Source organism: Dryobates pubescens (assembly GCF_014839835.1).
Source record: "Dryobates pubescens isolate bDryPub1 chromosome 41 unlocalized genomic scaffold, bDryPub1.pri SUPER_41_unloc_1, whole genome shotgun sequence".
Lineage (NCBI taxonomy): Eukaryota > Metazoa > Chordata > Aves > Piciformes > Picidae > Dryobates > Dryobates pubescens.
The window spans coordinates 401,526-427,344 of NW_026530685.1; the positions used below are offsets into that span (position 1 = coordinate 401,526).

General features: G+C 65.1%; 4 protein-coding genes across 5 annotated transcripts; all 4 read left to right on the top strand.

Moving 5' to 3' along the window:
• Positions 1-1,449: 1,449 nt before the first annotated feature.
• SCAMP3 (secretory carrier membrane protein 3) lies at positions 1,450-5,147 on the top strand. Its single transcript, XM_054179115.1, has 8 exons — positions 1,450-1,522; positions 1,612-1,722; positions 1,812-1,932; positions 2,031-2,159; positions 2,335-2,494; positions 2,746-2,847; positions 2,958-3,075; positions 3,644-5,147. Exons 1-8 carry the CDS (start codon positions 1,466-1,468, stop codon positions 3,788-3,790), a joined length of 945 nt encoding a protein of 314 aa, XP_054035090.1. The 5' UTR covers positions 1,450-1,465; the 3' UTR covers positions 3,791-5,147.
• Positions 5,148-6,085: 938 nt separating this feature from the next.
• ENTREP3 (endosomal transmembrane epsin interactor 3) lies at positions 6,086-12,466 on the top strand. Of its 2 annotated transcripts, none has more exons than XM_054179167.1 (12): positions 6,086-6,304; positions 6,961-7,017; positions 7,152-7,262; positions 7,440-7,565; positions 7,671-7,778; positions 7,914-8,074; positions 8,199-8,298; positions 8,373-8,457; positions 8,565-9,146; positions 9,398-9,463; positions 10,167-10,432; positions 11,603-12,466. In XM_054179167.1, exons 1-12 carry the CDS (start codon positions 6,086-6,088, stop codon positions 11,771-11,773), a joined length of 2,052 nt encoding a protein of 683 aa, XP_054035142.1. In that variant the 3' UTR covers positions 11,774-12,466. The 2 variants fall into 2 exon arrangements, with proteins under 2 accessions (XP_054035142.1, XP_054035143.1); XM_054179168.1 differs by having other exon boundaries at positions 7,752-7,778.
• A 523-nt stretch (positions 12,467-12,989) lies between these two features.
• GBA1 (glucosylceramidase beta 1) lies at positions 12,990-16,162 on the top strand. The gene is made up of 10 exons (XM_009911668.2): positions 12,990-13,101; positions 13,321-13,512; positions 13,588-13,734; positions 13,857-13,990; positions 14,076-14,248; positions 14,582-14,819; positions 14,961-15,185; positions 15,299-15,462; positions 15,626-15,751; positions 15,879-16,162. The coding sequence occupies exons 1-10, from the start codon at positions 13,032-13,034 to the stop codon at positions 15,979-15,981; spliced, it is 1,572 nt and encodes a 523-aa protein (XP_009909970.2). The 5' UTR covers positions 12,990-13,031; the 3' UTR covers positions 15,982-16,162.
• A 3,707-nt stretch (positions 16,163-19,869) lies between these two features.
• Positions 19,870-23,650, top strand: LOC104310271 (lysosomal acid glucosylceramidase). Its single transcript, XM_054179131.1, has 9 exons — positions 19,870-19,933; positions 20,140-20,331; positions 20,421-20,567; positions 20,706-20,839; positions 21,154-21,326; positions 21,460-21,694; positions 22,434-22,655; positions 22,736-22,899; positions 22,978-23,650. Exons 1-9 carry the CDS (start codon positions 19,870-19,872, stop codon positions 23,285-23,287), a joined length of 1,641 nt encoding a protein of 546 aa, XP_054035106.1. The 3' UTR covers positions 23,288-23,650.
• The last annotated feature ends 2,169 nt before the right edge of the window (positions 23,651-25,819 follow it).

Sequence of the window (25,819 nt, forward strand, 5' to 3'; positions counted from 1 at the left end):
AGGCTCCCTTTGGTGGTGTCGATAGCGGAGCAGCTGCCCTCAGGGTCTGCTCTGCAGGGACTCATTGCTGTGCCGTGGCACCAGCTGCCTGGGGCAGGCTCTCTGGCACTCAGCTTGCAGAGGGGTAAGGCTAAAGTCCATTTTCACCGGGCATCGACCGCTAGGGTGGCAGGCCCTGGTCGGGAGTGCACTGGGGACCGGGGTGGGATGGGAGGAAGTATGGCAGCACGGGTCTGGGACAGCAGGAGCCCGGGGACCGGCGGAGAGTCCGGGGGCTATGCGGAGGTGCCCCGGGGGCCGCGCGGAGGTGCCCCGGGGGCTATGCGGAGGTGCCCCGGGGGCCTGCGCGGAGGTGCCCCGGGGCCGCGCGGAGGTGCCCCGGGGGCTATGCGGAGGTGCCCCGGGGCCGCGCGGAGGTGCCCCGGGGGCTATGCGGAGGTGCCCCGGGGGCCGCGCGGAGGTGCCCCGGGGGCCTGCGCGGAGGTGCCCCGGGGGCCGCGCGGAGGTGCCCCGGGGGCTATGCGGAGGTGCCCCGGGGCCGCGCGGAGGTGCCCCGGGGCCGCGCGGAGGTGCCCCGGGGGCTATGCGGAGGTGCCCCGGGGCCGCGCGGAGGTGCCCCGGGGCCGCGCGGAGGTGCCCCGGGGGCTATGCGGAGGTGCCCCGGGGGCCTGCGCGGAGGTGCCCCGGGGGCCGCGCGGAGGTGCCCCGGGGGCCATGCGGAGGTGCCCCGGGGGTTATGCGGCGGTGCCCCGGGGGCCGCGCGGAGGTGCCCCGGGGCCGCGCGGAGGTGCCCCGGGGCCGCGCGGAGGTGCCCCGGGGGCCGCGCGGAGGTGCCCCGGGGCCGCGCGGAGGTGCCCCGGGGGCCGCGCGGAGGTGCCCCGGGGGCCGCGCGGAGGTGCCCCGGGGGCCGCGCGGAGGTGCCCCGGGGCCGCGCGGAGGTGCCCCGGGGGCCATGCGGAGGTGCCCCGGGGGTTATGCGGCGGTGCCCCGGGGGCCGCGCGGAGGTGCCCCGGGGCCGCGCGGAGGTGCCCCGGGGCCGCGCTCCCAGCAGCCCCTGCCCGTGGGGGGGACGAGGCGGAAGCGCCGGCGCGTGACCCTGGCACACGTGACCTCACCACGTGCTCCCCTCCGCCCGGCGCGTGCGCGGAGGCCTCCTGCGGCGGGGCTCCCAGAGCCGCGGGCGGGGTCAGTGACGTCACGGCGCGACGGCCAATCAACGGCGGCGCGGGGCGGAGCGACTGAGGGCGTGAGGCGGTGGCTCCGGCTCCGGTCCCGGTCCCGGTCCCGGCTCCGGCTTCGGCCCCGGCCCAGCCATGGCCCAGCGCGGCGACCCCGCGGTGCTCCCGGACAACCCCTTTCAGGTGCGCCTCGTCCAGGTGATGGACCGGCCCCGGCCCCGGCCCCGGCCCCAGCCCGACCGGGCCTCACGTCACGCCGGCTGTGTCTTTTGCAGGATCCCGCGGCGATGCAGCCCCGGCCCGGTCCTGACCTGGATTCCTACAACCCCTTCGAGACCAGCGCGGTGAGGCGGGCAGTAAGGCAGACCGCTTGCCGGCGGCTGGGGCTCCCCGCGCGGGGAACGGCATCTCACGGTCCGCTCTTCTCCCTCAGCCGCCATACCAGGTCCCGTCGGCAGCCCCGCCGCCCCTGCCAGCCGCCGGCATGGGCCCGCGGAAAGCCAGCCCCACGGAGCCCCGGAACTACGGCTCCTACGACACGCAGGTAGCGGGTAGGGGGAGGCAGCCGCTTGGCCGCCGCGGGGTAGGCCGTGGGAGAAGGTAGAAGCCCCAGGGCCTGCATTCCCCCCGCAGGCCTCGGCGGCAGCCGCCACGGCCGAGCTGCTGAAGCGGCAGGAGGAGCTGAACAGGAAGGCAGAGGAGCTGGACCGGCGGGAGAGGGAGCTGCAGAATGCGGCCCTCGGCGGCTCCACAGGTGAGTGGTGTGCGGGGCAGGGACGGTGGCCGCCAGCCCCCACGCTCCCCCTGCACGGGCACCGCTGTTACCTCCTTCTGTCCTCCTTCCCTCTGCAGCGAGGCTCAACAACTGGCCCCCACTGCCATCCTTCTGCCCCGTGAAGCCTTGCTTCTACCAAGATATCCCTGTGGAGATCCCTGCAGACTTCCAGAAGACTGTTTCTACCATGTACTATCTCTGGATGGGTGAGCCCCTGGAGAGTTCTAAAGGCAGATCCTGGGAGGAGGGAGAGGAATGAGTGTCCTGTGTGCAAGGGAACAGAGCTGCTCTGGAGAAGTTGCAGTTCATGCACAGTGCCCAGGTCTGGGAGGGAAGGAGGGAGCCTTGCTTGGGTCCCCTGACCATTGTCCTCTCTCTTAGCCAGCACCATTGCTCTCTTCCTGAACTTCCTGGTCTCGCTGGCCTGGTTCTGTGTGGACCCCTCGTCTGGTTCTGGGTTCGGCCTCTCCATTCTCTGGGCTCTCCTCTACACGCCCTGCTCCTTTGTCTGCTGGTATAGGCCGATGTACAAAGCTTTCAGGTGTGTATCTGCTTGAGCTCTCAGGCCTACAAAGCAGCAGAGTGGGGTGGTCCCTGCATGGCTGGTCCCTGAAGCTGCTTGGTCCAGCAGGCCCTTGCCCCAAGTGCTGGCCAGAGCTCTTTGTGGCCTCTGTGTCTGGGTGAGGTGGTGATTCTGTACTGAGCTTTGTGTTCTCTTTGCATCCCTTTGTTTTAAGGAAGGTTTGAGAGTTTCTTTTCTGTGGCCTAACCTCACCTCCCTCTTCCTCCCAGGAGCGACAGTTCCTTCAACTTCTTTGTCTTCTTCTTCGTCTTCTTTGCCCAGAACGTGATGTACGTGCTGCAGGCCATCGGGATACCAAACTGGGGATTCAGGTGTGTGCTGTGCTGACCCAGGGGAGCCCTGGCCAGCTGGGAACCCCAGAAAGGAAGGAGGTGGGGGTGGGGAAGAAGGAACTGGTGGGCAACCTTCTCTTATCTTGCAGTGGGTGGATACTGAGCCTGATAGCGCTGCGGAAAAACACGGCCGTGGCTGTGATGATGATGATGGTGTCCTTGGGCTTCACAGCTGTGTCTGTCTTGGGCATCATCATGCTGAAAAAGGTGAGCTGGGGGCAAAGCTTGGGGCCAGAGCACCCCTGTGGGAGCATGAGGGTGAGGCTTTGGCAGGCGTGGAGGCACAGCTCTGCACAGCTCCCTGAGTACCTGAACCAGGGTTGGTGTTTAGAGGGCTGGAGCACCCCTCCTATGAGGACAGACTGAGGGAGCTGGGGCTGTTCAGTCTGGAGAAGAGAAGGCTCCCAGGAGACCTCGGTGTGGCCTTCCAGTATCTGAAGAGGGCTACAGGAAAGCCAGGGAGGGACTTCTTAGGGTGTCAGGGAGTGATAGGACTGGGGAGGATGGAGCAAAACCAGAAGTGGGGAGATTCATATTAGGAAGAAGCTCTTCCCCATGAGGGTGGTGAGAGCCTGGCACAGGTTGCCCAGGGAGGTGGTGGAAGCCTCGGCCCTGGAGGTTTGTAAGACCAGGCTGGAGGTGGCTGTGAGCAACCTGCTGTGGTGTGAGGTGTCCCTGCCCGTGGCAGGGGGTTGGGACTGGCTGAGCCTTGAGGTCCCTTCCAGCCCTGGCAGTTCTGTGATGCTCTGACTCCAAACCTGCTTCTCCTGTCCAGATCCACTCCCTGTACCGCCGGACAGGGGCCAGCTTCCAGAAGGCTCAGGAGGAGTTTGCTGCTGGGGTCTTCTCCAACCAGGCAGTGCGCACGGCGGCAGCCAACGCCGCTGCCGGCGCGGCCACCAATGCCTTCCGGGCGCCCTAGCCGGGGGGGAGCCCCTGGCCTCTCCCTGCACCTGGGCTCTGTTCTGAGGAAGAGGAAATCCAAGTTGCACTCCCATTGGGTCCCCGTGTGTCTGCATCAGCTGTCAGAGGCTGCCTCATCCCAGCTTGGAAGTGCTGGTGCCTGAATTGTCTGCTGCTCTAAACCCCTTTCCTCACGGATGGAGGCTGTTCTGGTTTGCACTGGTCCCCTTCCCTCGGTGGACTGGGGAAGGAGTGGGATGGGAGGTGCTGCAGGCAAGCCCTGGGCTTCTTGTCACCACCTCAGCACCAGCTGCTGCGGGGCAGGAGCCTCCTCCAGATGTGTGGCAGGGACTGGAACATCTGCTTGCCTTTCCTGGGCTCAACCCTTTCCCCACCTGGTGATGCATGAAGGGTTCCCCTTGTGCCCAGTCCAGGGCAGGCAGAGGGCAGCTCTTCCCTGGAGGCTTTTGCCTGCCTGCCTTTTGTCTTGGGACCTGTTTCTTTGCCTGGAAAACTGTCCCACTCTTCCCCCAAGGGCATTCAGTGGTGGGGTGGGGCTGGCTCTGTCCCCAGGGTGATGAGCTGAGATGCAGCCCCCTCCTCTCCCTGTCCTACTTCTTCTCTCCTTTGCTGGGCTGAGCCTGCTCCAGGCACAGGGAGAAGGAGGGTGGGGCCAGGACAGGCACTGCTGGTGCATGGCTGCTGCCAGGGAATCCTGCCTTTAGCCTGGGCCTCTGGCCCCAGCCTCCCAGGCCTGGCATCTGTGAACCTTAAAGCCAGGCTGGGGCACTGAGGAGGTGTCCTGGAGCCTCACAATAGCTCCCTCCTGGCCTTCAGTGATGGGGTGGAGACAGCTTCTGCTTCCCTCCTGCGTGCCTGCCCCGGGGCCATAACCCCTCCTGCCTCCTGTCACTGTTCACCTAGAGCCTGTTACATCCCCAGAGGCCTTTACACTCTTCCCTTCTCAGGGGCTGAGCCAGTCCCTGTCCCCAGCGCTGCCCAGTACAAGCTGTGTCCTTGCTAACCCCTGGTGTGCCCTCTCCCATGTGCCAGTGTCCTCGGGGAGCCGTGGCCCTGATGTCTCTGGGCTGGGTCTAATGAGTTCTGCTTTGCTCCATTTCCTCTCCCCTGCTCTTGGGTCTGTCCCCCCTGCTCCTGGGCTGGCGAGAGGCTTCGTGCCTTCATCTGGGGCGGGGGAACATTGCAAGCGGCATCTCCCTGCCCTGTCCCGCTGGCGGTGGCTGCGGTGCCTTGCCCCGGCCGTGCCCATCCTGCCGCGGGCCGCTCCTCCCGCCGCCCCCTCCCCCGTGTGTTGCTGTGTCCGACGCGAAGCCGCCTTCAGGTTTTATTTAAGGAATAAATCAAGTTTCACTCTGCGCCTCCAGCTTCTGTGTGCACCGACAGGGGGAAGCGGTGGGGCTCCCGGTGGGGCTCCCGGTGGGGCGGGCAGGACTACAGCTCCCGGCGTGCCGCGCAGGGACGGCCCCGGGGCGGGCGCGGCCGGAGCTGCCGCCGGGAGCGTGCTCGGAGCTGCTGCTGTGAGCCTCGCCGGAGCCTGCTCCGCTTCCTACCGCGGGCGCGGCCACCGGGCTCCGGTCCCGGCGGAGGCAATGTTTGGTCGCGCCCCGCGCAGCGTTCCGCCGTCCGGGCGTCCCCGCCAGCCGCTCCGTGCGAGGCCGCGGGGTGCGGGGCGACTAACCCGCCCGTAGCCGCTCGCCGGTACCGGCCCGTGTTGGGGGCCACTCCTGGCAACGGGAGCCGCCTCCCCCTCCCCACGCCCGCTCCCCGGGATGCTCCTGGGCGGCGGCCGGACCCCCGCCCGCTGCCCGGCCCCCCGCGGCTCCCGCCTCCCGGCGCTGCACCGGGGGCCGGCGGCCTGGCCCGGGCGCCGTGTCCCGGGCGGCGGTTCTCGGCCTCCGCAGGGCGGGATGATCCCCCGGCGGGGCCCCGGTGCTCGAGGGACGGCGAGAGCGCAGGAGGAAGCCCCGGGGCCGCGCTCTGCCCCTGGCCGGGAGCTCTAGGCCGGCTCTCCGGTCAGGATGCGAAGGTACCGGTGAGACCGTTCCCGGGAGTATTCCGTGAAGCTTCTGCCGGCCCCTGGATCTCCCGTGGCCGTGGGCGCTGCCCTGAGCCCCCCTCCCGGGGTGGGGACAGAGAAGAGCCGCCGTCAGCATCTCCTCCGGGAGGCGAAAGGTGGAGCCCGGTCCGTTCCCGCAGAGCGTCCGTTCCTGCTTCCCCTGGGCCGGCCCGGTTCTGGCGAGGTGCCGCCGGGTGCCCCGGGGCCGACAGCCCCCTCTCGCCCCCCGGGGCAGCCATGCCCTCCCCCAGCGACTCCAGCCGCTCTCTGACCGCCCGCCCGGCTCGCAGCCTCACCCAGCTCCGCGTCCAGAAGACCTGGCTACAGATCCTGCTGGTGCTGGGCTTCATCCAAGTGATCCTGGGCGTCTTGATCGTCACCTTCAGCCTGGTGGCTGCCACCATCACGCCCTCCACCAAGATCCGCCACTCCTGCCCGTCCTGGGCCGGCTTCTCGGTGAGTCTGGGGTCGAGGCAACCCGTGGGGGGGGTGGGCCCGGCGCCGACCTGCCCGGCCGGGTCCTTGCGGCTCCCTTGGATGCTGAATTTGTCGCCGGTCCCAGGGGAGTTCAGCCCCGCGGCTCCCCCACCCTCTGCCTGTGGCTGCCGCGGTGCATTGTGGGAGAATCCCGAGGGTTCCCCTAGAGTGACTCTGTGAGGGATGGGGACCCCCGGAGTGGTGCTGGGGGGGCTGGATGCCGTGTGTGGTGAGCTGGCAAACCCTGGGCAGGGCTGCAGCCGCGGGCAGGGAGGGGTTGTGGGGTGCTGCAGTGTGCCAGGGCAGGGGACTGGACAGGCCCCGAGCTGGCCCTGCCCTCTGTGCGCACAGGGAGCTTGGGGCAGACCCTGGGTCCCCCCCAGTGACCCTGCAGGATGTGTCCTGGCCCCAGGTTTGCTGCCCACAGCCTCCAGGCTCTCCAGTGCCCTGAATCAGCAGTTTCCCCTGGTTTGTGGTGCCAGGGCTGCCCCTGCGCCCCTGCTTCTGCTGCTCCTGGGCTGGCTCCAGGTCCACAGGGCATGGGGGGCTCTGTCCAAGGGCGGGGGCTGCTCTGGACCATGCTGCCTGGCAGAGACCCCTCCCTGTCCTCACTCTTGGGCCCTGTGTGTCTGCAGCTGGCACTGTCTGGACTTGTTGGCATCGTCTCCTGGAAGCGGCCACTGACGCTGGTGGTAGGTTGGGAGAGACCTCTCTGCAGGTGTGGGGGAGGATGGGGAAGGTGATACCAGGGGGCCAAGTAGCCCCTCTCCCGGCCCTGGATGTGTCATATGCATCAGCTCCCTGCTCCCTCTCCTCCCTGCTGCAGATCACCTTCTTCACGCTGCTGTCGGTGCTGGGCGTCATGCTGAGCCTCGCTGGGTCCATCCTGTCCTGCCAGAACGCGCAGCTGGTGAAGTCCCTGGAGGCCTGTGAGAGGGTGAGGCTGGCTGGGGGCTGCCACGGTGCCCCTGCAGTGCCCCTGCACACCCAGGCAACTGAGTGCAGCTTTTTTCCTGGCTGCAGAGCTCTGGGGACCTGGGAAGCAGTGGGGGGGGGGCCTGGTGGGGGGCTGGGTGGAGAACACAATGTCCCTCACAGTGTTCCTTGTCCCCAGGAGAGGGACTCCTGTGTCTGCTGCCAGGTCCGCTCAGAGCCTTCCCCCTCCTCCTGCAGCCACCAGGGCGAGATGCTGACCATGTTCCCCAACCCCAACTGCCAGAGCATCCAAGTAGCACTCAAGGTGGGGGACCCGGGGTGGGGGGGGGAGGAAGAGGGTGTCCTGGGGAGTGGCTGCACACCCAGCCATGCTCTGTGGGCATCTGCAGCTCACCCCACTCCTCCCCAGGACCTCCTCTTCAGCGTCTGTGGCTTGACCATCTTCTCCACCATCATCTGCACTCTCTCTGCTGTTGTGTGCTGCATCCAGATCTTCTCCCTTGACATTGTCCACGTGGTGAGTTCCAGCCCTCAGTCAGAAGCAGATGGGGCTGGGGGGCCCCAGCTGGGTTCAGTCTGAAACCCAGGACACACATCCCTTGCTGGCTGCCTGGGCAAGGGGTGACAGCTTTGCCTCTACCCCCTTCCACAGCTGGTCCCTCAGCGCTCCAGCTCTGTCACCCTGGAATGCACCTCCCCACCTGATACCTTTCTGCAGAGCATGATGGACTACGAGGAGTTTGTGCCCCCGGTGCCACCCCCCCCCTACTACCCACCCGAGTACACCTGCAGCTCTGAGACCGATGCACAGAGGTGCCAGGCTGGGAGCAAGGCTGGGGGAGTGGGGCCACTGTGGTACAGGAGAAGGGGGGGACCCATCTGCCCCCAGGCAGGGCTTGTGCCACCTGATGAGGCTTTTCTGTTCTTGCTTGTGCAGCATCACCTACAACGGCTCCATGGACAGCCCTGTGCCCCTCTACCCAACAGACTTCCCCCCCTCCTACGAGACTGTGATGGGGCTGCGGGGAGACAGCCAGGTGGGAGGCAGGGGGGCTGTGGGCAGGGGCTGGGCTCCCGCTCTGCCTGTGTCCTGACCGTGGCCCTCCTGCAGGCCACCCTGTTTGACTCACAGCTGACAGATGGCTCCCATGCCTGCACCTGTGACCGCGTCCCCTCCATCGTGCTCAGCGGAGAAGGTGAGCATCCCCCAGCAGCCCTCCTCAGGCTGGGAGGAGAGAGGAGGCCCCTGGCCCCACTCAGCCTGGCAGCTCTTCGCTCACCCCCCCGGCTCTGTGCCCCGCAGTGTCCATGGACAGCGGGTCCCTGATGATGTCTGAGATCATGGACATCCCCGGGGACAGCAGCCCCTCGGAGGACTCCTGCCTGCTGGAGCTGCAGGGCTCCATGCGCTCCGTCGACTTCGTCCTGTTCCGCTCCATCCAGCGCAGCCGCGCCGACTACTGCCTGAGCGTGGACTGCGTGCGCTGCAGCCACCACGCGCACAGCCCCACCCTGGGCTTGCAGGGCCCCTTCGAGGAGACCCCCCCCCAGCCCCGGGTGCGGGGGGAGCGCTCCTACTCCTGCTCCACGGCAGAGCCCGCGCACGACGGCGTCTTGGTGGGGGGAGCTGTCACCCACAGCTGCAACCGCCTGGAGGGGCTGTCCCGCTGCGTGGGTCCCTGCTTCCCCGAGGTGCGGCTGAAGGAGAAGGGCTCCCTGCAGGGGCGTGGAGGAGGCCCCTCCGGGGGCCCTGGCACCGGGCGCCTCGGCCAGGGGCGGCGCAACAGCGAGACCTCCTGCCCCTCGTCCCCGGCCCCGGGGCTGAGCCAGCGCCCGCTGGTGAGGTCGCACAGCGACCCCGGAGTGCTGAGCGCCGCTCATGCCGGTAGGTGGCCACGGCCGGGGGCAGCCTCTGCGCTGGTGCGGGCAGGGTGTGCTGCGCCTTTTGGCCACGCTTCTCCGTGGCCAGGCTGCGGGATTCGAGCCGGTCTGAAGCGGGCAGTGGTGCCAGGGCTGTGCCAGGAGGCGCTGGGTTGGGAGGATGGGCGGGGGTGGGGGGGCTGGGTGTGTCGTGCTCCCCTGGGTATCCAGAGCAGGATGCTGCCAGAGCCTGAGTGCTCTTTCTGCTCCCAGCAGATTTCAGGGAAGTACTTTATACCAAAGCACTGGAGGATGCTGCATCCGACTCCTCTGCGGATACAGGTCAGGGCCCCGGGAGCTACTGGGATATACAAAGGGGGGGGGAGGGGGGAGGGTGCTTCTGTAGCCCTTTGAGGGTGGTGCCCACCCCGTAGGGGACAATGGGACCCATGGTAGTGCCTACTCAGGAGGGGAGACTGCAGGACGTGAGGGCTGTGGGGACAGGTGCCACCAGGAGCAGAGTCAGGGCATCTCTGCAGCCCCTATTACAAGAAAGATCTGGAGGGGCTGGAAGGTGTCCAGGGAAGGGCCACGAGGAGGAGCAGAGGGTTGGAGCTGCTCTGCTATGAGACCAGGCTGAGAGAGTTGGGGTTGTGCAGGCTGGAGAGGAGAAGGCTCCCAGGAGACCTTCTGGTGGCCTTCCAGTATCTGAAGGGGGCTACAAGAGAGCTGGGGAGGGACTTTTTAGGGTGTCAGGGAGTGATAGGGCTGGGGGGCACGGAGCAAAACTGGAAGTGGGGAGACTCAGATTGGATGTTAGGAGGAAGTTTTTCCCCAGGAGGGTGGTGAGAGCCTGGCACAGGTTGCCCAGGGAGTTGGTGGAAGCCTCATCCCTGGAGGTTTTTAAGGCCAGGCTGGATGTGGCTGTGAGCTACCTGCTCTAGTGTGAGGTGCCCCTGCCAGTGGCAGGGGGTTGGAACTGGATGGTCCTTGAGGTCCCTTCCAGCCCTGACAGTTCTGTGGTTCTCTGGTGGCATCTCTGCAGGGCTGTGCTCAGAGGCCTGCCTGCTCCACCGTTCGCACTGTGACTCTCCCCTGCTGCTCCGGGCCAGCTCGGTGGGGAAGAGCAAACCGCTGCCCTCCAAGAAGGTGACACAGCAGCTGTCCAAGACCACCACTCGCTCCCTGGGGGACCTCAAGGTGTGCCGGGGCACCCGTGGGCTGGTGGCCAGGTTCCTGCAGAGACCCAAGCGCAGCCCAGCAGCTGGCGTGGTGGAGGTGCCTGGGCACAGCTCCCAGGGACACAAGCAGGTAGGTTGTTCCTGTAGCCACAGTGCCCCAAGGTGCAAGGGGCAGTTCCTCTTTGTTAGAAAGTCCCATCCACACCCTTTCCTTCCACACCCTTTCCCTCCCTCTGGTCCCCACCAGCATTCTCCATGCTGGCCCTTCCAGGGTCTCAGCTCCCCTGCCGTGCACCCCATAGTGCCAGTGCCCCAGCAGCAGGCAGGGACTGTAGGCAAACCCTTCTTCCTGCACCACTGCCCTTGCCCAGCCCCTCTGGGCATGGCAGCCCCTTCACCTCCATCCCCACCACAGCCCTGAGTGGGAAAATCCTGCGTGTTGCAATGGCTTTGGCTTTGCCCCTGAGTCACTGCAGCCTGCAGGCAGGTGCTGGGACATCCCAGCCTCGGCTTACAGGACGCTGCAGCCCTTGCGCAGTCCAGGAGGCCCTGACAGGAACGAGCCCATCCTTAATGACACATGGTGCACACCTCTGCCACCCCTGCCATCCCTTGCCACCCCTGTCCTGTGTCCCCACCCAGCTGCCCCCCCAAGCATGGACCCTCCAGCGTGGCTGGGTGAGTGCAGGGGGCTGTGGGCAGGGATCACAGAGTCAGTGTTGGAGGTCAAAGGGACCTGGAAAGATCATCCAGTCCGACCCTCCCAGGAGCCACAGCAGGATCAGAGCAGGAGGAAGAAACTTCCTGTAGTTCCCAGAGAAAATATTACTTAAGATCCACTGGGAGGAGCTGCATTGTGCTAGACTGGACAAGTGGTTTGGTGATGCAGGGTGGGCTCAGCCTGGGGCCAGGCTTTACATTTAGGACCAGGGAGTAGGACCATAGAAGGATCATCCTCCTGTACTCAGCACTGGTGAGGCCACACCTGGAAGTGCTGTGTTCAGTTCTGGGCCCCTCACTATAGGAAGGACATTGAGGTGCTGGAGAGTGTCCTGAGAAGGGCAGTGAGGCTGGAGAAGGGCCTGGAGCACAGGAGCTGGGAGGAGCAGCTGAGGGAGCTGGGCTTATGCAGTCTAGAGGAGGCTGAGGGGAGACCTCCTGGCTCTACAACTCCCCAGCATCACGGGGCTGGAAGTTCAGACTGTCACATGAGAGGCTTCCTGTTCCAGTTGCCACTTCCAGTTTTTAGGGTGCTGGGATGCCAGCCACGGGGCTGCAGCCTCTTCCTGTGGGCTCGCAGGTTCCCTGGAGCCCCTGGCTGGGAGCGGAGCGGCCCCACGAAGGCATCCACCTGCAGAGCTGCGGGGACCTGAGCTCCACCTCCTCCCTGCGCCGACTCCTGTCCAGCCGCCGGCTGGAGCGCAGCCGCCCCCGGAGCCTCAGCGGCGCCTGCAAGGAGAGTGCCCTCTGACAGCGTCCCCCAGCCGCGGCACAGCCTCCGTGGGCAGCGTCCCGCTGCGGAGAGGATGGTGTCCCGCTGCGGAGAGGATGGTGTCCCGCTGCGGGCCGTGGCCCTCGGACATTGCTGGGACCTTGTTGCTGCCCCGGCGGGGCTGGGGCTTACGCTGCTTCCCCGGGCGGGGTGAGGGCGAGGGGCTGGTCCCCTGGGGCGGCTGTTGGGGGCCTGAGACAGCCCTAAGGCAGCAGGCTGTGTCCTGGGACAGCCACGTCTGTCCTCTGCCCTGTTCCCTGCCCTGACCCCTGAGCCAGCTGTGCCTGTGTCCTGGGACAGCCACGTCTGTCCTCTCCCCTCTTCCCTGCCCTAGCCATGCCTGTTCCCTGCCCTGACCCTTGTGCCAGCTGTGCCTGTGCCCTGGGACAGCCACGTCTGTCCTCTGCCCCTGTCCCCTGTGCCAGCCCCTGTGCCAGCCGTGCCTCTACCCTGCGCTGGCCGTGCCTGTACCTCGGGACGGCCATGCCAGACCCCTGCCCTGTCTCCTGTGCCAGCTGTGCCTGTCCCCCCGCCCAGCCCCGCAGCCCAGTGCCCGGTTCCCTGCTCAGCCCTTGCCTCCACGCCGGCCGTGGCCGGTCCCCTGCGCTGGCCGTGCCTGTCCCCGGGGCCGGTGCCCCCATGCCTGGCTGCGCCCGGGGCCGCGATGCGGGGCCGGTCCCGCGGCGGTCGCAGCCCCTCGCTACACACCCAATAAAGGTGGTCGCCACCCGCCGGGGGCTGTGTCTCCGGTAGCACCGGGGGACTGGGGGGGAAGGGGCGGGGCGAGCGGGTCAGCTGACCGATCACATGATCGACGGGACGCCGGTCACCGAGTTCCCGGTGGGGGCTCTGAAGGAGCAGGGCGGTCTGGCGGGGTCCGGTGCTGGCCGGGGGCCACCGCCCGGCGCCCGTTTGTGCCTACCGGGTCTCCCCGAGGCCGGGGCAGCTGTGAGCGGCCCGTGAGGCTTTCCCGGGAGCGGGGCCCCGTTACCGCGGCGGATTTAGGGCTGGGCCCGCCCAGTGCCGGTGCCGCTTCTGCTCCTGCACCGGCGGCGTGGGCGGGACGGGAAGCTTGGGCACCCTTAAAGGCGAGGCCCGCAGCGGCCCCGGTGCCGCGAGTGAGAGCCAGGCAGTCAGCGCGGCACCGGCTCGAGGTGTCCCCGGGACAGGAGGCTTCGGCGGTGGCGCGGCTCACGGGCTCTGCCGCCCGGACGTCGGCGGGGAACGCGGAGGGGCCATGGGGAGCGCCGGTGCCGGCGCCCTGCGCTGGCTGCTGCTGCTGTTGCAGGCGGTGCCCTGGGCCGCAGGTGAGGGAGGTGGATGTCGTGGGGGTGGTAATGAGGTGGTGTGGCTTGGGCGCCGGCGTGCCCTGGGACGGGGTCAGGAGCGCAAGGGCAATGCCAGAGCTGGGATGCTTGGGGAGGTCCAGTGTGGGCAGAAGCAGCAACCCGGTGCAGGCAGGAGAGCTCCGGCAGGGACGTGTCGGCATGCTGACAGCTGCCCCTACCTCTGCCCGTCCTCCCCAGGTGCCCGGCCCTGCAGCCCCAAGTACTTTGGCCGCGATGCCATCGTGTGCGTCTGCAACGCCACCTACTGCGACACGCTGGACCCCGTGGTGCTGCCGGCCCGGGGCACCTACATCAAGTACGAGAGCAGCAAGGCTGGCAAGCGGCTGGAGCGCAGCGAGGGAAGATTCCAGCGCAGCCTGCAGGCCCCAGGTACCTGCTGCAACTGGCAGAGATGAGCCAGACCCTGCCTGGGAGCCACCATCACGCTGCCTTCCCTCCCTGCAGATCTCGTCCTGACCGTGGACACGACGCAGAGGTACCAGAAGGTGAAAGGCTTCGGCGGCTCCGTCACCGACGCAGCTGCTATCAACCTCTTGTCCCTGCCAGAAGCAGCCCAGGATCACCTCCTGCGCTCCTACTTCTCTGAGGAAGGTGAGGGCCTGAGGGGGATGGTGATGGGCACCCCACAGGCCTCTGCCTGGTTGCTAGCAGGGCTTGGAGACCTCCAGTCCCACTGCCTGCTTCTGCTTATCCCACCCCACTGTGCCTGGCAGGGCTGGAGTACAACCTTGTCCGGCTCCCTATGGCCAGCTGTGACTTCTCCCTCCACGCCTACACCTACGACGATGTCCCCTACGACTATGAGCTCAAGCACTTCAGACTGCGAGATGAGGACACGAAGCTGAAGGCAAGCGGGCAGGAGGGAGCTGGTTGGGATCTGAGGGGGCCCCAGGGGCTTGGCTCAGGTGGTCTTTTTCTGCTCCCTCCTGCAGATTCCTCTTCTGCACCGAGCCTTGGCCATGAGCAAGCAGCCTGTGTCGCTGATCGCCAGCCCCTGGACCTCCCCAGCCTGGATGAAGACCAGCGAGTCCTACGTGGGGAAGGGCACACTGAAGGGGCAGGCAGGGGATAAGTACCACAAGACCTGGGCCAACTATTTTGTCAGGTGAGGAGCCCCCTGGGGTGAAGGGAGCCGGGGAGGTACCCAGGGGGTCCTCAGCTGTGGCGCTGGGGAGGTTCCTGGAGAAACCTTCCCTGCGCCAGGGGAGGCTTAGGCTGGATGTTAGGAAGAAATTCTTCACAGAAAGAGAGCTTGGCCTTTGGGAAGTGCTGCCCAGGGAGGTGGTGGAGTCACCATCACTGGAGGAGCTTAAAAAGAGACTGGATGAGGCACTTGGTGCCAGGGTTTAGTCGATTGGGTGGCGTTGGACTCGATGATCTCAGAGGTCGTTCCCAGCCTGGGTAATTCTGTCATTCCCTGGCTCACCCTTCTGCCCAGGTTCCTGGATGAATACTCCAAGCACAACCTGACCTTCTGGGCAGTGACAGCAGAGAATGAGCCCACGGCAGGGCTGATCAACAACTACCCCTTCCAGTGCCTGGGCTTCACAGCTGAGCAGCAGAGGGACTTCATCGCGAGGGACCTGGGCCCCGCGCTGGCCAACAGCTCCCACCCCCACGTCCAGCTCATCATCCTGGACGACAATCGGCTCCACCTTCCCCACTGGGCCAAAGTGGTGAGCGTGGGGTGGGGGCTGCCATTAGGGTGGGCAGAGCCCCAGGCCCACTCCTGCAGCTTGGCCCTGCAGAGCTCCTCTGCTCCATCCACGGCTCCGTGCTGTCGGAGCTGGCGGTGCCCAACTCTTTCTCCCTGCCAGGTCCTGGAGGATGAGCAAGCAGCTCGCTATGTCCATGGCATTGGCATCCACTGGTACCTGGACTTCATTGGCCCCATACAGGACACTGTGGTGCCCACTCATGAGCTCTTCCCTGACTACTTCATCCTGGCCACCGAGGCCTCCATCGGGGCCCATTTCTGGGAGCGGGATGTGATCCTGGGCTGCTGGGAGAGGGGCAATCAGTACAGCCACAGCATCCTGATGGTGAGGCCTCCACACCACCCCTGCAAGGCAGGCCCCAGCGAGGGCTGCTGGCACCTTCCCTGTCCTGGGGGCACCCCATTCCTTGGGCAGACATCTGGGCTGTCCCATTGCAGAACCTCAACAACTATGTGACTGGTTGGATCGACTGGAACCTGGCCCTAGACCTGGAGGGGGGCCCCAACTGGGTCAAGAACTACGTGGACAGCCCTGTCATCGTGGACAGGAGTGAAGGCATCTTCTACAAGCAGCCCATGTTCTACCACATGGGGCACTTCAGGTGGGTCAGGACCTCCCAGCATTTCCTGTTTCCCAGGCTCCAGCTCCCTGGTTGCAGTCGCAGCTTGTGGGGATGGGAAAAGAGTGAATTTGTTGGGGAGGGGTGGAACTTTTCTGGGGTCTGACTCCCTTCTTGGGGTTGTTTCTTGCCTGTGCTCATGCAGTAAGTTCATCCCTGAGGGCTCCCAGCGTGTGGGGCTTGTTGCCTCCAAGGAGTCCAAGAAGACAGAGCTGGAGTACACGGCTTTCCTGCGCCCCGACGGTGCCCTGGTGGTGGTGGTTCTGAACCGGTGAGAGGTGCAGCCCAGCCCAGGAGCCTGGGCCCCCATCCTGCTGGGGATCACCTGCAGGTGGTTCCTCCTGCTTGGGAGCTGCTGCAGGGCTGACCCTCAGCCTGCTCTGCTCCTCCCTCTCCAGGTCCCCACAGAACATCACCTTTGGGCTTGCTGACCGCGTTGGCCTCATCGCGGCTGTGGCTCCGGCCAGCTCCATCCAGACCTACCTGTGGCAGCAGCAGTGACAGGGCTGGGAGTGCCCATGGCTGGCCAGGGGCTGGCCCAAGGCAGGACAGGAGATCAGCCCCATGCTGCCCGTGGGCTCGGGCCTGGGGGCATGGAGGAGGAGGGAGGACCCTGCGTGGAGGAGGGCTGGGGGGCACCGGTGCCCCTCGGGGTGGAGATCCCACAGACTGGTTGCTGATTTATTTCTATTCTGCTCCAACATTAAATGCTGAGGTTGCCTCGAGGCTGTGGTTGGAAGAGAAACCTCCAGCTCCCTCTTCCCCTGCTCCTGGCTGCCACCTGGGCATGGAGCCCACAGGAGGCCCAAGAGCAGCACAGATCAGCTGGAGCTCTGTGGGTTGGTCACTCTCCCTCCTCAACCCTGCTGCTCTTCACCCCCCCTGCCCCAAGTCACAGCAGGACTTAACCCTGCCAGGGAGCTTCTCCAGGCACCAATCTGCCTCCAGTTGCAAGTGTGTGCTGCCTGGCAGGGGCTTGAGCTGAGCCTGGGTTCTCTCCTGCTGGTCCTGCACGCAGATGCTCTGGGTCCTGGAGCAGGAGCCGAGGTGAAATGCCTGGAAGCCTTGGTAGAAGCCCTGGGCAGCAACTGCAGCCAAGCTTCAGCTTTTTGTGCTTTTCCTGCCAAGCTGGAGCCACTTGCAGCCTGCTGCTGGGCTGGGGGTGTGTGTGGATCACATCTCAGCCCAGGGTGCAGGGTGGGGGCTGGAGGCAGAAGCAGCTTCAGGAGCGTCACAGTGCCATGGGTTGCAGGAACAAGCTGGCCCTGGATGGGGGCAGGACAGCTGCAAGCTTCTGGGGCGTTGCAGGGGCCAGGAGCTCTGCCAGGCTGCCTTGGCCCTGCAGTGGAAGTGGGGTGGCCTCTAAAGCCCAGCACAGCCAAGTTTGGGGAGTGGGGAGAGTGGTGCCCACTGTGCCAAGGAGGCTCGGGGTGCAGCAGCAGAGCTGGGGCATCTTGGGCAAGCAGGAACGGGGCCAGGAGTGGGTGCTGAGTGTGGGCACACCCAGGAAGGAGGGAGGGAGCTCGCAGGGTGTGCTGAGCTGAGGATTAAGGCAGGGAGGTTGCAATTGCAGTCAGGGCACTGAGGGGAGGCTGAGGCTGCTGAGCCCAGCAAGGTCAGCTGGGTCGAGGCAGGGAGGCTGCAGCCCAGGGATGCTGCCAGGGCTGACAGCAGTGACGCTGCGTGGGCTGGGCACGGCCCAGTATGGCTCCAGCAGGACCTGGGGCAGTGGCTAAATGTGTGACAGAGTCACGCTAGGAAGCTAAGCACAGCCTGCGCTGTGATGCCACCGGGACACAGCTCCGCAGCAGGCGCCGCGGGACGCCACACCAGCAGGGGAGTGCCCACATCCCGAGGGGAGCTGGCAGGGCAGAGAGCCGGGGCCGAGCCGGGGCCGTCCCGCGCCTGCCCCGAGGCTCCTTGTGTTTGTCCACAAGAGGGAAATATTTCTCTAGGAGCGCAGCAAAAGCGCATCCCTGCTCCCTGCATCCCGCTGCGGGACCTCTCCTCCACCTGCCGCTGCTGCTTCCCCAGCTTCTTACTTACCAGCCCTGGGACCACAAGGCGACGGCCGGCTGCTGAATCACCCCGGGGCACAACTCTGCCTGCGCGTCCCTGTGCTCGGCTCTGGAGGACTGACTTAGCTCCGCGTTCAGCGGGGAGGGGGCGAATCCTCCGACGTCGCTGGGCTTGGCTCATTAACTGTTGTGCAAAGCTTTGGCTCCTTTCGGGGCACACACTGGCGGCTGCTGGGGCTGGGAGGAAAGGACCTCCCAGCAGCTGGCCTGGAATCAGGGACCAACAGCAAGGACTGAGCCTCCTTGTGCTCAAGTCCAAGGTCCAGCTGCCTGGCAGGATCCTGGAGCCACCATTCAGGCTCTGCACACCTGGCACTGATGAAGTTGGTTGTAATTCCCTTAAAGGCAGCTCAGCCTTAGCTCCATCTCCATGTTCCCAGGGGCTCCATCCCCATGGGCCTGGTTAAGGGACAAAATTCCACCACGACCCCCCCCCCCCAGCTCCTCTGCCAGCTGTGGGGGCAGAGGAACACCTGAGTGCTGGGAGAGGCAGCAAGAAACAGCTTTGGGAGGATTTGGTGGGGCTGCCCAGCATCAGATGTGCCACCAGCTCTGTGCCAAGGCGTTCCCCTTGCCCCTGGTCTCACTTTTCCTGCTCAGCAGGAAGCTGTTATCAGCTGCTGGTGCTAGGGATGAGCTCCAGCAGCCTCCGCAGTGTTTTTGCTCCTTGGAGCTGCAACCAGGCAGGGGGCAGGCAGAGCTAGACCCCAAAACTGGGAGGGGAAGGGCTGCATGGGGCATCCTGGGTTGCTGGCAGCAGGCTGGGAGGCAGCTGGTGACTGTGGGGCAGCAAGGGCCTGGCCTATTGTCCTCTCCCCAAAACCGGGGCTTATTAGGCTGGGTGTAGCAGCCAGCTGATACCTTAGTCAGAGCTGGAGGTGGGAGATGGACAGGGCCAGGAGCTTCCTTCCCAGGCTGCCTGTTCGCCCCATGGGTTGGAACTGGGGGGCTTCCCCATTCCTCTACTGCCTTCCTGGTTCCTTGCCCCCATGAGGCAGGCAGAGGTGCAGGGATCATGGCAGGGACTGTGGCAGGGCAGAGCTGGAGGGCAGGAGGAACTTTGATTGATTGAATTGCCCCATAGCTGGATCTGATAGACCAGAAAAGGAGAAAATTAGTCATGAAGTGCTGCCCCACCCTGAGAGCAGAGCTAACGGAGCTCTTAACCCTGTGGGGGGAAGCTGAGCTCTGACCTTCAGCGTTCCTGGGAGCTGACTGCTGGCTGCTCTCTATCCCTTCCCTATCCCCCAAGGCCACCCATGCAGAGAGATGCCAAGGGTGTCCCTGAGTGCTTGGAGAGCAGCCCTGGCTTTGGTTGGCAGTGCCCAGGGCACAGCCCTGCCTGGACAGCAGCTGTGCCATTTGTCACCTTGCTGCACACAGTAGAGGTGGAGTGGGCAACGCAAACAGCTTAGGGCAGGGCACAGCCCCCAGCTCCTGGCAGGAGCTCCTCTGCAGCCTCATTTCCCATCCTTGCTATGGGGGCTTTGGACCTTCTCCATTCTGGGTGCATGGCCACAGCAACTCCTGGGGGGCAGAATGGGGGAGTCAGGTCCATGGGCAGCTGGCCCAGCATGACCACTGGCAGGGCTGCCTGTGGGGCCAAAGGAGCCTTCCCCCCAGCTCTGCTGTGCTTCCAGGGATCCATACAGACCCTGCCTGACAAAAGAAGGAAATCAGCTCTTCACTGACAGTATTGCAGGGGGTTCTCAGAGCTGCCTGGGCTGCTGGTGAGGCCTTTCCTGTAGTCAGAGCTGCCACTGTGATGTCCTTCTCTCTCCTCCCCGGGGGCTGATGCAGGACAGCAGAAGGTAAGGGGACACTGATGGTCCCTGGTTTTGGCCCTGCCATCAGGAGACAAACAGTGGTCCAGGTGCAACACCAGCAGCAGGCACAGGCTAGGAGGAAGGCAAGGAGGAGCTGTGGGGGTGGGGGAGAGGGTGTGCTGCGGAGGGAGGTCTCGAAGTGGCTCCCTGTAAAGGTGACGTGAGGAGACTGGAGCTGATTGAGGAGGAGGAGGTCTGGCAGCAGCACAGGTTGGGGAGCAGCAGGGACAGAGGAGGGTGGACTGCAGGGTGCTGGGAGGGATGGACTCACCTCACCTTCCTCCAAGGTGAGGGTCTTCGTAGGGGGGAAGGATGGAGAATGTGGCAGGAGCAACCTGGCAGCAGGAGGAGGAGCAGGGGCAGAGGAGATGTTGCTGATCCTGCCCCTCCACCACCTCCCCTGTGCCTGTCCTGACTGAGGATGCATCCCCCCGGCAGGCTCTGCTCTCTGGGACCCATTGCAACTGGAAAGACACAGAGGAGCCATGGGGGCTGTTGGTGTCCTGGGCTGGTGGCTGCTGCTGCTGCAGGTGGTGCCCTGGGCCACAGGTGAGTGCAGGGACGCTGTGGGGGTGGCAATGGGGCTGTGTGGCTTGGGCATTGGCATGTCCTGGGTCAGGGTCAGGAGCCCGAGGGCAGTGCTAGAGCTGGGGTGCCAGGGGTGGTGAAAAGTGTAGGGGCAGAGGCAGCAGCCTGGCGTGGGCAGCTGTGCCCCCGGGCTGGCAGCTGCCCCTAACTCTGCCCATCCCCACCAGGTGCCCGGCCCTGCAGCCCCAAGCACTTCGGCCAGGATTCCATCGTGTGTGTCTGCAATGCCACCTACTGCGACACGCTGGACCCCGTGGCGCTGCCAGCCCCGGGCGCCTACATCAAGTACGAGAGCAGCAAGGCTGGCAAGCGGCTGGAGCGCAGCGAGGGAAGATTCCAGCGCAGCCTGCACGCCCCAGGTACCTGCTGCAGCGGGGGGATGGGCGGTGGGTGCCGTTGCAGGACCCCTGGGCGCCCGGGAGCTGAGCTGGGCTCTCCCTCCTCGCAGGGCTGCTGCTGACGCTCAATGTCTCTGCGCGGTACCAGCGCATCAAGGGCTTCGGTGGATCCCTCTCCGATTCTGCTGCCCTCAACATTCTGCAGCTGTCACGGCCGGCCCAGGACCGGCTGCTGCGCTCCTACTTCTCCGAGAGCGGTGAGCGATGAGGACGTTGGCAGCGCAGAGCAGCTCTTGGGGGTCCCCCAGAGGTGGCTGTGCCCGTGGCCGCTGCAGGGACGTCCATCACCCGGGCGCCTGCGCCGGTTCTGTTCGATGCCTTTCCCTCCTCCCCAGGGATTGAGTACAACCTCCTCCGGCTCCCCATGGCTTGCAGCGACTTCTCCACACGCCCCTACAGCTACGACGACGTCCCCCAGGACTTCGAGCTGAAGCACTTCAGGCTGGCAGAAGAAGACCTGAAGATGAAGGTGGGAGGCTGAAGCCGCTGCCGTCGGCACCTTGTCCCCTCTCTCACTGGACCCCTGTGACCAGGTGCTGCTGAGCCCCACACACGGTAGCAGGCTGCATGGGGACAGCCCGTGGGAGCTGGCACCTCCTTCAGGGCACGTCCTGGCACATCCTGGCTGGCACTGGCAGGGTGCAGAGCCGGGGCACTGTGCCATGGGGTGGTGCTCGTAGGCTGCCGTTCCCCGCGGGGGTCCCTTGAGTTCTCCCCCTGCCTGCTGTGCTGTGTGGTTTTGTGGAGCTGCAGCTGAGCCAGGCCCTCTGCCCCCTCCTGCAGATCCCTCTCCTGCACCGAGCTTCAGCCATGAGCAGTAGGCCACTGTCACTGCTTGCCAGCCCCTGGACCACCCCAGCCTGGATGAAGAGCAACGGCGACGTCCGCGGGAAGGGCATCCTGAAGGGGCAGGCAGGGGACAAGTACCACAAGACCTGGGCCAACTACTTCATCAAGTATTGTCCCTTGGGGCTGGGATGCTTGAGGACCACAGAGCACAGAGGGGGTGTTTATGGGCAGGGGGCTGAGGAGTGGGTTGGGGTGGGCAGAGGTGGCTGACGCTGCCCGCTGCCCGCTTCCCCACGCCAGGTTCCTGGACGAATATGCCAAGCACAATGTGACCTTCTGGGCAGTGACAGCACAGAACGAGCCCCTGGCAGCGCTCCTCACGCCCCCCCAGTTCCCCACCATCGCCTTCACCGCCGTGAGCCAGAGGGACTTCGTGGTGCACGACCTGGGCCCCGCGCTGGCACGCAGTGCCCACCGCACCCGGCTCATCATCATGGACGACCAACGCATCCACCTCCCGCACTGGGCCAAAGTGGTGAAGAGCAAACCTCGCTGCCCCGCCCGGCTCCTCCCCCTCCCTCCCCGCCCTCCGTGTCCCACCCAGGCTTTGGGGTTTAGCTGAGAACGAAGCCAGCAGCTGCTTGCGGTCCCAGGCGGAGCGGGAGGCGAACCGGAGCTGCCCTCTGCCTGTGCCTGGCTGGAGCAGGGACGGGAGGTGGCATCCGTGTCCTGGATTCCCTGCCTGGTGCAGAGCCGCTGCTGGAGCTCCAGCGCCTTCCCCAGGCAGCGTTTGGGCTGATTTGGTCTAATCCTTGGCAAACCTGAAGAAGCATTTTCCTTAGCTAAAAGGAAAGGAAATAAAACAAGGGTGGGGCCGCAGGAGGGCACAGCACATCCCCCCCCCCCCCCCCCCACCTCAAACTGGTACCACACAGGCACCAGGCAAGGCTGGGGCACCTGGGGAGGGGCTGCAGAAGAAGGACCAGGCAGCAGCAGTGGCCAAGCCAGGGGGGCAAGGAGCCTGCCCACCCCCCACCCCCCCATTGCTCTGTGCCCAGTGGGGTGTGGGAGCCACACCAGAGTGCTGCTCATGGCTTGCTGCTTGGGGCACAGGGGTTGAAGGGAGGCAGTTTGGGGCACTGGAGCCTGTGGTGCCCACAGGAAGGAACAAGAGGTGACGCTGGGAGGCCCCACTGCCATGTGGGGTCCATGTGTCCATCCCCACGGGGTGCAGGGTGCTGGTGACCCTTGTGTGAGGTCTCTGCTGTTCCCAGGTCCTGGGCAATGCCACTGCTGCTCGCTATTCCGCTGGCGTGGGAGTGCACTGGTACCTGGACAGCATTGTCCCTGCCAGCTGCCTGGATGCCACCCACAAGCTCTTCCCTGACCATTTCCTCCTCTACACGGAGGCCTGCAGTGGCTTCCTCACCTTCCGCTTCTCCGTGTCCCTGGGCTGCTGGGAGCGAGGGGTCCACTACAGCCACAGCATCCTGACGGTACAGCCCCCTCCCCAGCACACCCTGGCCAGGGCTGGGGCTCCCACTCCGCTCCACTCAGCCCTTTCTCACCTACCCAGGTCCTGAACCACTTTGTGGCTGGCTGGACAGACTGGAACCTGGCCCTAGACCTCAAGGGAGGTCCCAACTGGGTCAAGAACTACGTGGACAGCCCTGTCATCGTGGACAGCAGCAAGGATGTCTTCTACAAGCAGCCCATGTTCTACCACCTGGGGCACTTCAGGTAGGTCAGGGGGCACCAGGTGCTGCTGCCAGCCCAAGGTCAGGGACGTGATGCCTTGTCCTGCTCCTCTCCCCACAGCAAGTTCATCCCCGAGGGCTCGCAGCGCGTGGGGCTGCACAGCAGCCGCCGGTGCCTCACCTGCCAGCTGCAGCATGTGGCTGCCCTGCGCCCCGATGGGGCTCTGGTCCTGGTGGTCCTCAACAAGTCAGTGGGGGCAGCCCAGGCAAGGGGGGGAGAGGGCTCATCACTGGTCCTGCTTGCTCAGTCCCTCTCCCTCCCCAGGTTCGGCTGGGATGTGCCATTTGGGATCCGGGACCCTGTTCTTGGTTTCATCGAGACTGTGGCTCCAGCCAACTCCATCCAGACCTACCTGTGGCGTCAGCAGTGAGGGCAAGGGCAGTGCTGGGGACAGCCTGGGGGGGCTGTGGAGGTCTCTGCATCTCTGACGTTTTCACAGAGTTGTGAAGGTTGGAAGGGGCCTCAGGGATCATCTAGTTCTAATTTCCCTCCACCCTTTCCAGCAGCAGTGGTGGGAGGTAGTGGTGCCTGCTGCTGGGGGTGCAGGAGAACCCAGGGATCCTGCTCTTGGCTCTCGCCAGGGCTGCTGCTGCTGCTCCTGGCACTTCCCCACCGCTACTCTCCCTTCCCCAGCACCTCCCGCCCCACGCAGCTGCTGCTGCGCTGTCTCCCGGCCCCTGCATCCACACGTGGCTCCGCTGGAGCCTAGCTGTGTGTCTGGGGGGTGCCAAGTAAAGCCGTGACGTGCTCCCTCCGGTATGCGCCGTCCCTGTGTCAGTCTTTCCTCTGCGCGCTCGGAAATCGCTCGGTTCTCCTCGGCGCGGCGGTGGGAGGGCCAGGGGTGCCCCAGAGGGCTGCGGCCCCGCGGCCCCGCGTGTGGCTGCCTTGTTTGTGGCTGCAGCTGCAGCCTCAGCTGCTCGCCAGCTCCTGATTCCTTGCAGATGTGCTGGTGGCTTCCCCCCAGCTCGCTGCTCCTTTTGCATCCCAAGGTCCTGTGGAGCCAGGGCAGATGCAGCAGGGAAGGCTCAGTGTTAAATCAGGGTCCCCACCTAGCACAGCTTGCAGACAAACGAGGCTGATGCCACCTCACACTGCAGATCAGTGAGGCTGATGCCACCTCACACAGCCACTGGTGTGGCCTCTAGACAGAGTGCCTTCTATTCTGGCTGTGGTGGCCAGCATCAAGGTGACAGCCCACAATTACCTGGCCCTCCTCTTTGCTCTCTTCCAACCCCAGCCACATTATTTGCTTGCTCCAACCTTTGGGAATGTTACCAGCAGCATCTTTGAAGTCCTGGAATGAGAAAGCTGGAGAGTTCCTTGGCACTCATCATAGAAGGGACCTCAAAGATCACCCAGTTCCAATCCCCCTGCCATGGGCAGGGACACCTCCCACGAGCCCAGGTTGCTCAAAGCCTCATTCAGTCTGGCCTTGAACCCTCCAAGGGTTGGAACCTCCACAGTTTCTCTGGGCAACCTGCTCCAGGGCCTCAGCACCCTCCTAATGAAGAATTGCTTCCCAATGTCCAACCTGAATCAAGCTGCTGCCAGTCTGAGGCCATAGTTCCTCATCTTGTCACTCCAGGCCTTTGTCCAAAGTCCCTCCCCAGCTCTCCTGGAGTCCCCTTCAAATCCTGGAAGGCTGCTCTGAGGTCTCCCTGGAGCCTGCTCTTCTCCAGGCTCAACAGCACCAACTCTCTCAGCCTGTCCTCAGGCTTCCAGCCCCTCCTGTCACTGCTGTGGCCTCCTCTGGCAGTGGGTGTGAGCGTCTGGGATGAGGCAGGAGGAATCACCCCCACGGTCCCCAGCAGCTGCAGCTGGTACCAGGGGTTCCTTTCTCTGGCCCCAGCAGGAGGAGTGGTCCATGGGTGGGTGGCTGCCACCTGCATGAGCAGCAGCAGGGGAACAGCAGGGCCAGGCTGGGGCAGCTACCACTTCTGCCATGGTTCTGCCCCACTCCCTTTTCTCCCAGTGGGCAGCTGCAATTAGGAAGGATCCCAAATTAGAAGGTGTGGAGCCCAGACTTGTTTTGCAGATGATAAACTGCTGCAGCCTGCTCCACCCAGCCCAGCTGTGGGCGTGGGGCTCAGGCATGGGGGAGCACAGCCCCACGGCAGGGCAAGAAGTGGGACCCTGGCACCTACAGCCCCCCCAGTATGCCCACCAGCTCCTCAGCTGGGTGCTGAGGAGTGGGATGCAGCCCTCCCTGCTGTGTCTGGCTGCTTGCAGGGCTGCCCAAGGCCATGGCAGTGTCTCCACCCACACCAGGAAGGTTGCTGATGTAGCCACAAATGGGGCACAGGCTGTGGCTGTGGCACTGCCCAGCACAGCTCTTGCCTGCACTGGCTGCCAAGCCAAGCTGCTGCCCAGGGGCACTCAAAGGTGAGCAGCTGCATGACCCCAGCAGGGACCCCCAGGTGGGCACAGCAGGCCCTGCCCTTGCTGAGGGAGATGATGCCACTTCCACGGGGGTCTTTGCAAGGGGGGCACTGTGCTGGGGGCTGGGTGGAGAGGTCTGTCTGGGGTGATGGAGGCACCTCGGGGAGCTGGTGGGCATCCCACACACTGCTGCTGCCCTGGGTGCCCCTGCACCACTGGCACAGGTTGCAGGAGAGTTTTACAGGCTCTGCAGTGGGTGTTGAAAGCTCTCACTGGAGCAAGGTTGCAAAATTATCCCCTGGCTCCTCTTCACATGCAGAGTGTCCCAGGAGCTGTTTTCTCCTGGACTCACCTTTCCTGCTCCACCAGACGCTGTCGCCTCCCACCACGCACAGCCGAAAGCCGCAGGTCCTGCTGCCCCACGCCCAGCAGAGACACAGCGAGAGGCTCTCCCGGCAGCAGGTGAGTGCCGGGGTCGGCAGCGGCTGGGGATGGCCCCGGAGAGCAGCACCACCCTGAAGCC

What these genes read in the sequence shown, in the direction of transcription:
- SCAMP3 (XM_054179115.1), top strand. Translation starts at nt 1,466, where the DNA reads ATGCAGCCCCGGCCCGGTCCTGACCTGGATTCCTACAACCCCTTCGAG. An exon ending in ACCCCTTCGAGACCAGCGCG is followed by an intron (nt 1,523 to 1,611) that starts GTGAGGCGGGCA and finishes CTTCTCCCTCAG; the next exon opens with CCGCCATACCAGGTCCCGTC. An exon ending in ACGGCTCCTACGACACGCAG is followed by an intron (nt 1,723 to 1,811) that starts GTAGCGGGTAGG and finishes TTCCCCCCGCAG; the next exon opens with GCCTCGGCGGCAGCCGCCAC.
- ENTREP3 (XM_054179167.1), top strand. Translation starts at nt 6,086, where the DNA reads ATGCCCTCCCCCAGCGACTCCAGCCGCTCTCTGACCGCCCGCCCGGCT. An exon ending in CCCTGGAGGCCTGTGAGAGG is followed by an intron (nt 7,263 to 7,439) that starts GTGAGGCTGGCT and finishes CCTTGTCCCCAG; the next exon opens with GAGAGGGACTCCTGTGTCTG. An exon ending in CCCTTGACATTGTCCACGTG is followed by an intron (nt 7,779 to 7,913) that starts GTGAGTTCCAGC and finishes CCCCTTCCACAG; the next exon opens with CTGGTCCCTCAGCGCTCCAG.
- GBA1 (XM_009911668.2), top strand. Translation starts at nt 13,032, where the DNA reads ATGGGGAGCGCCGGTGCCGGCGCCCTGCGCTGGCTGCTGCTGCTGTTG. An exon ending in GCGCAGCCTGCAGGCCCCAG is followed by an intron (nt 13,513 to 13,587) that starts GTACCTGCTGCA and finishes CCCTCCCTGCAG; the next exon opens with ATCTCGTCCTGACCGTGGAC. An exon ending in TACCACATGGGGCACTTCAG is followed by an intron (nt 15,463 to 15,625) that starts GTGGGTCAGGAC and finishes GTGCTCATGCAG; the next exon opens with TAAGTTCATCCCTGAGGGCT.
- LOC104310271 (XM_054179131.1), top strand. Translation starts at nt 19,870, where the DNA reads ATGGGGGCTGTTGGTGTCCTGGGCTGGTGGCTGCTGCTGCTGCAGGTG. An exon ending in GGTGGTGCCCTGGGCCACAG is followed by an intron (nt 19,934 to 20,139) that starts GTGAGTGCAGGG and finishes CATCCCCACCAG; the next exon opens with GTGCCCGGCCCTGCAGCCCC. An exon ending in ACAGCCACAGCATCCTGACG is followed by an intron (nt 22,656 to 22,735) that starts GTACAGCCCCCT and finishes TCACCTACCCAG; the next exon opens with GTCCTGAACCACTTTGTGGC.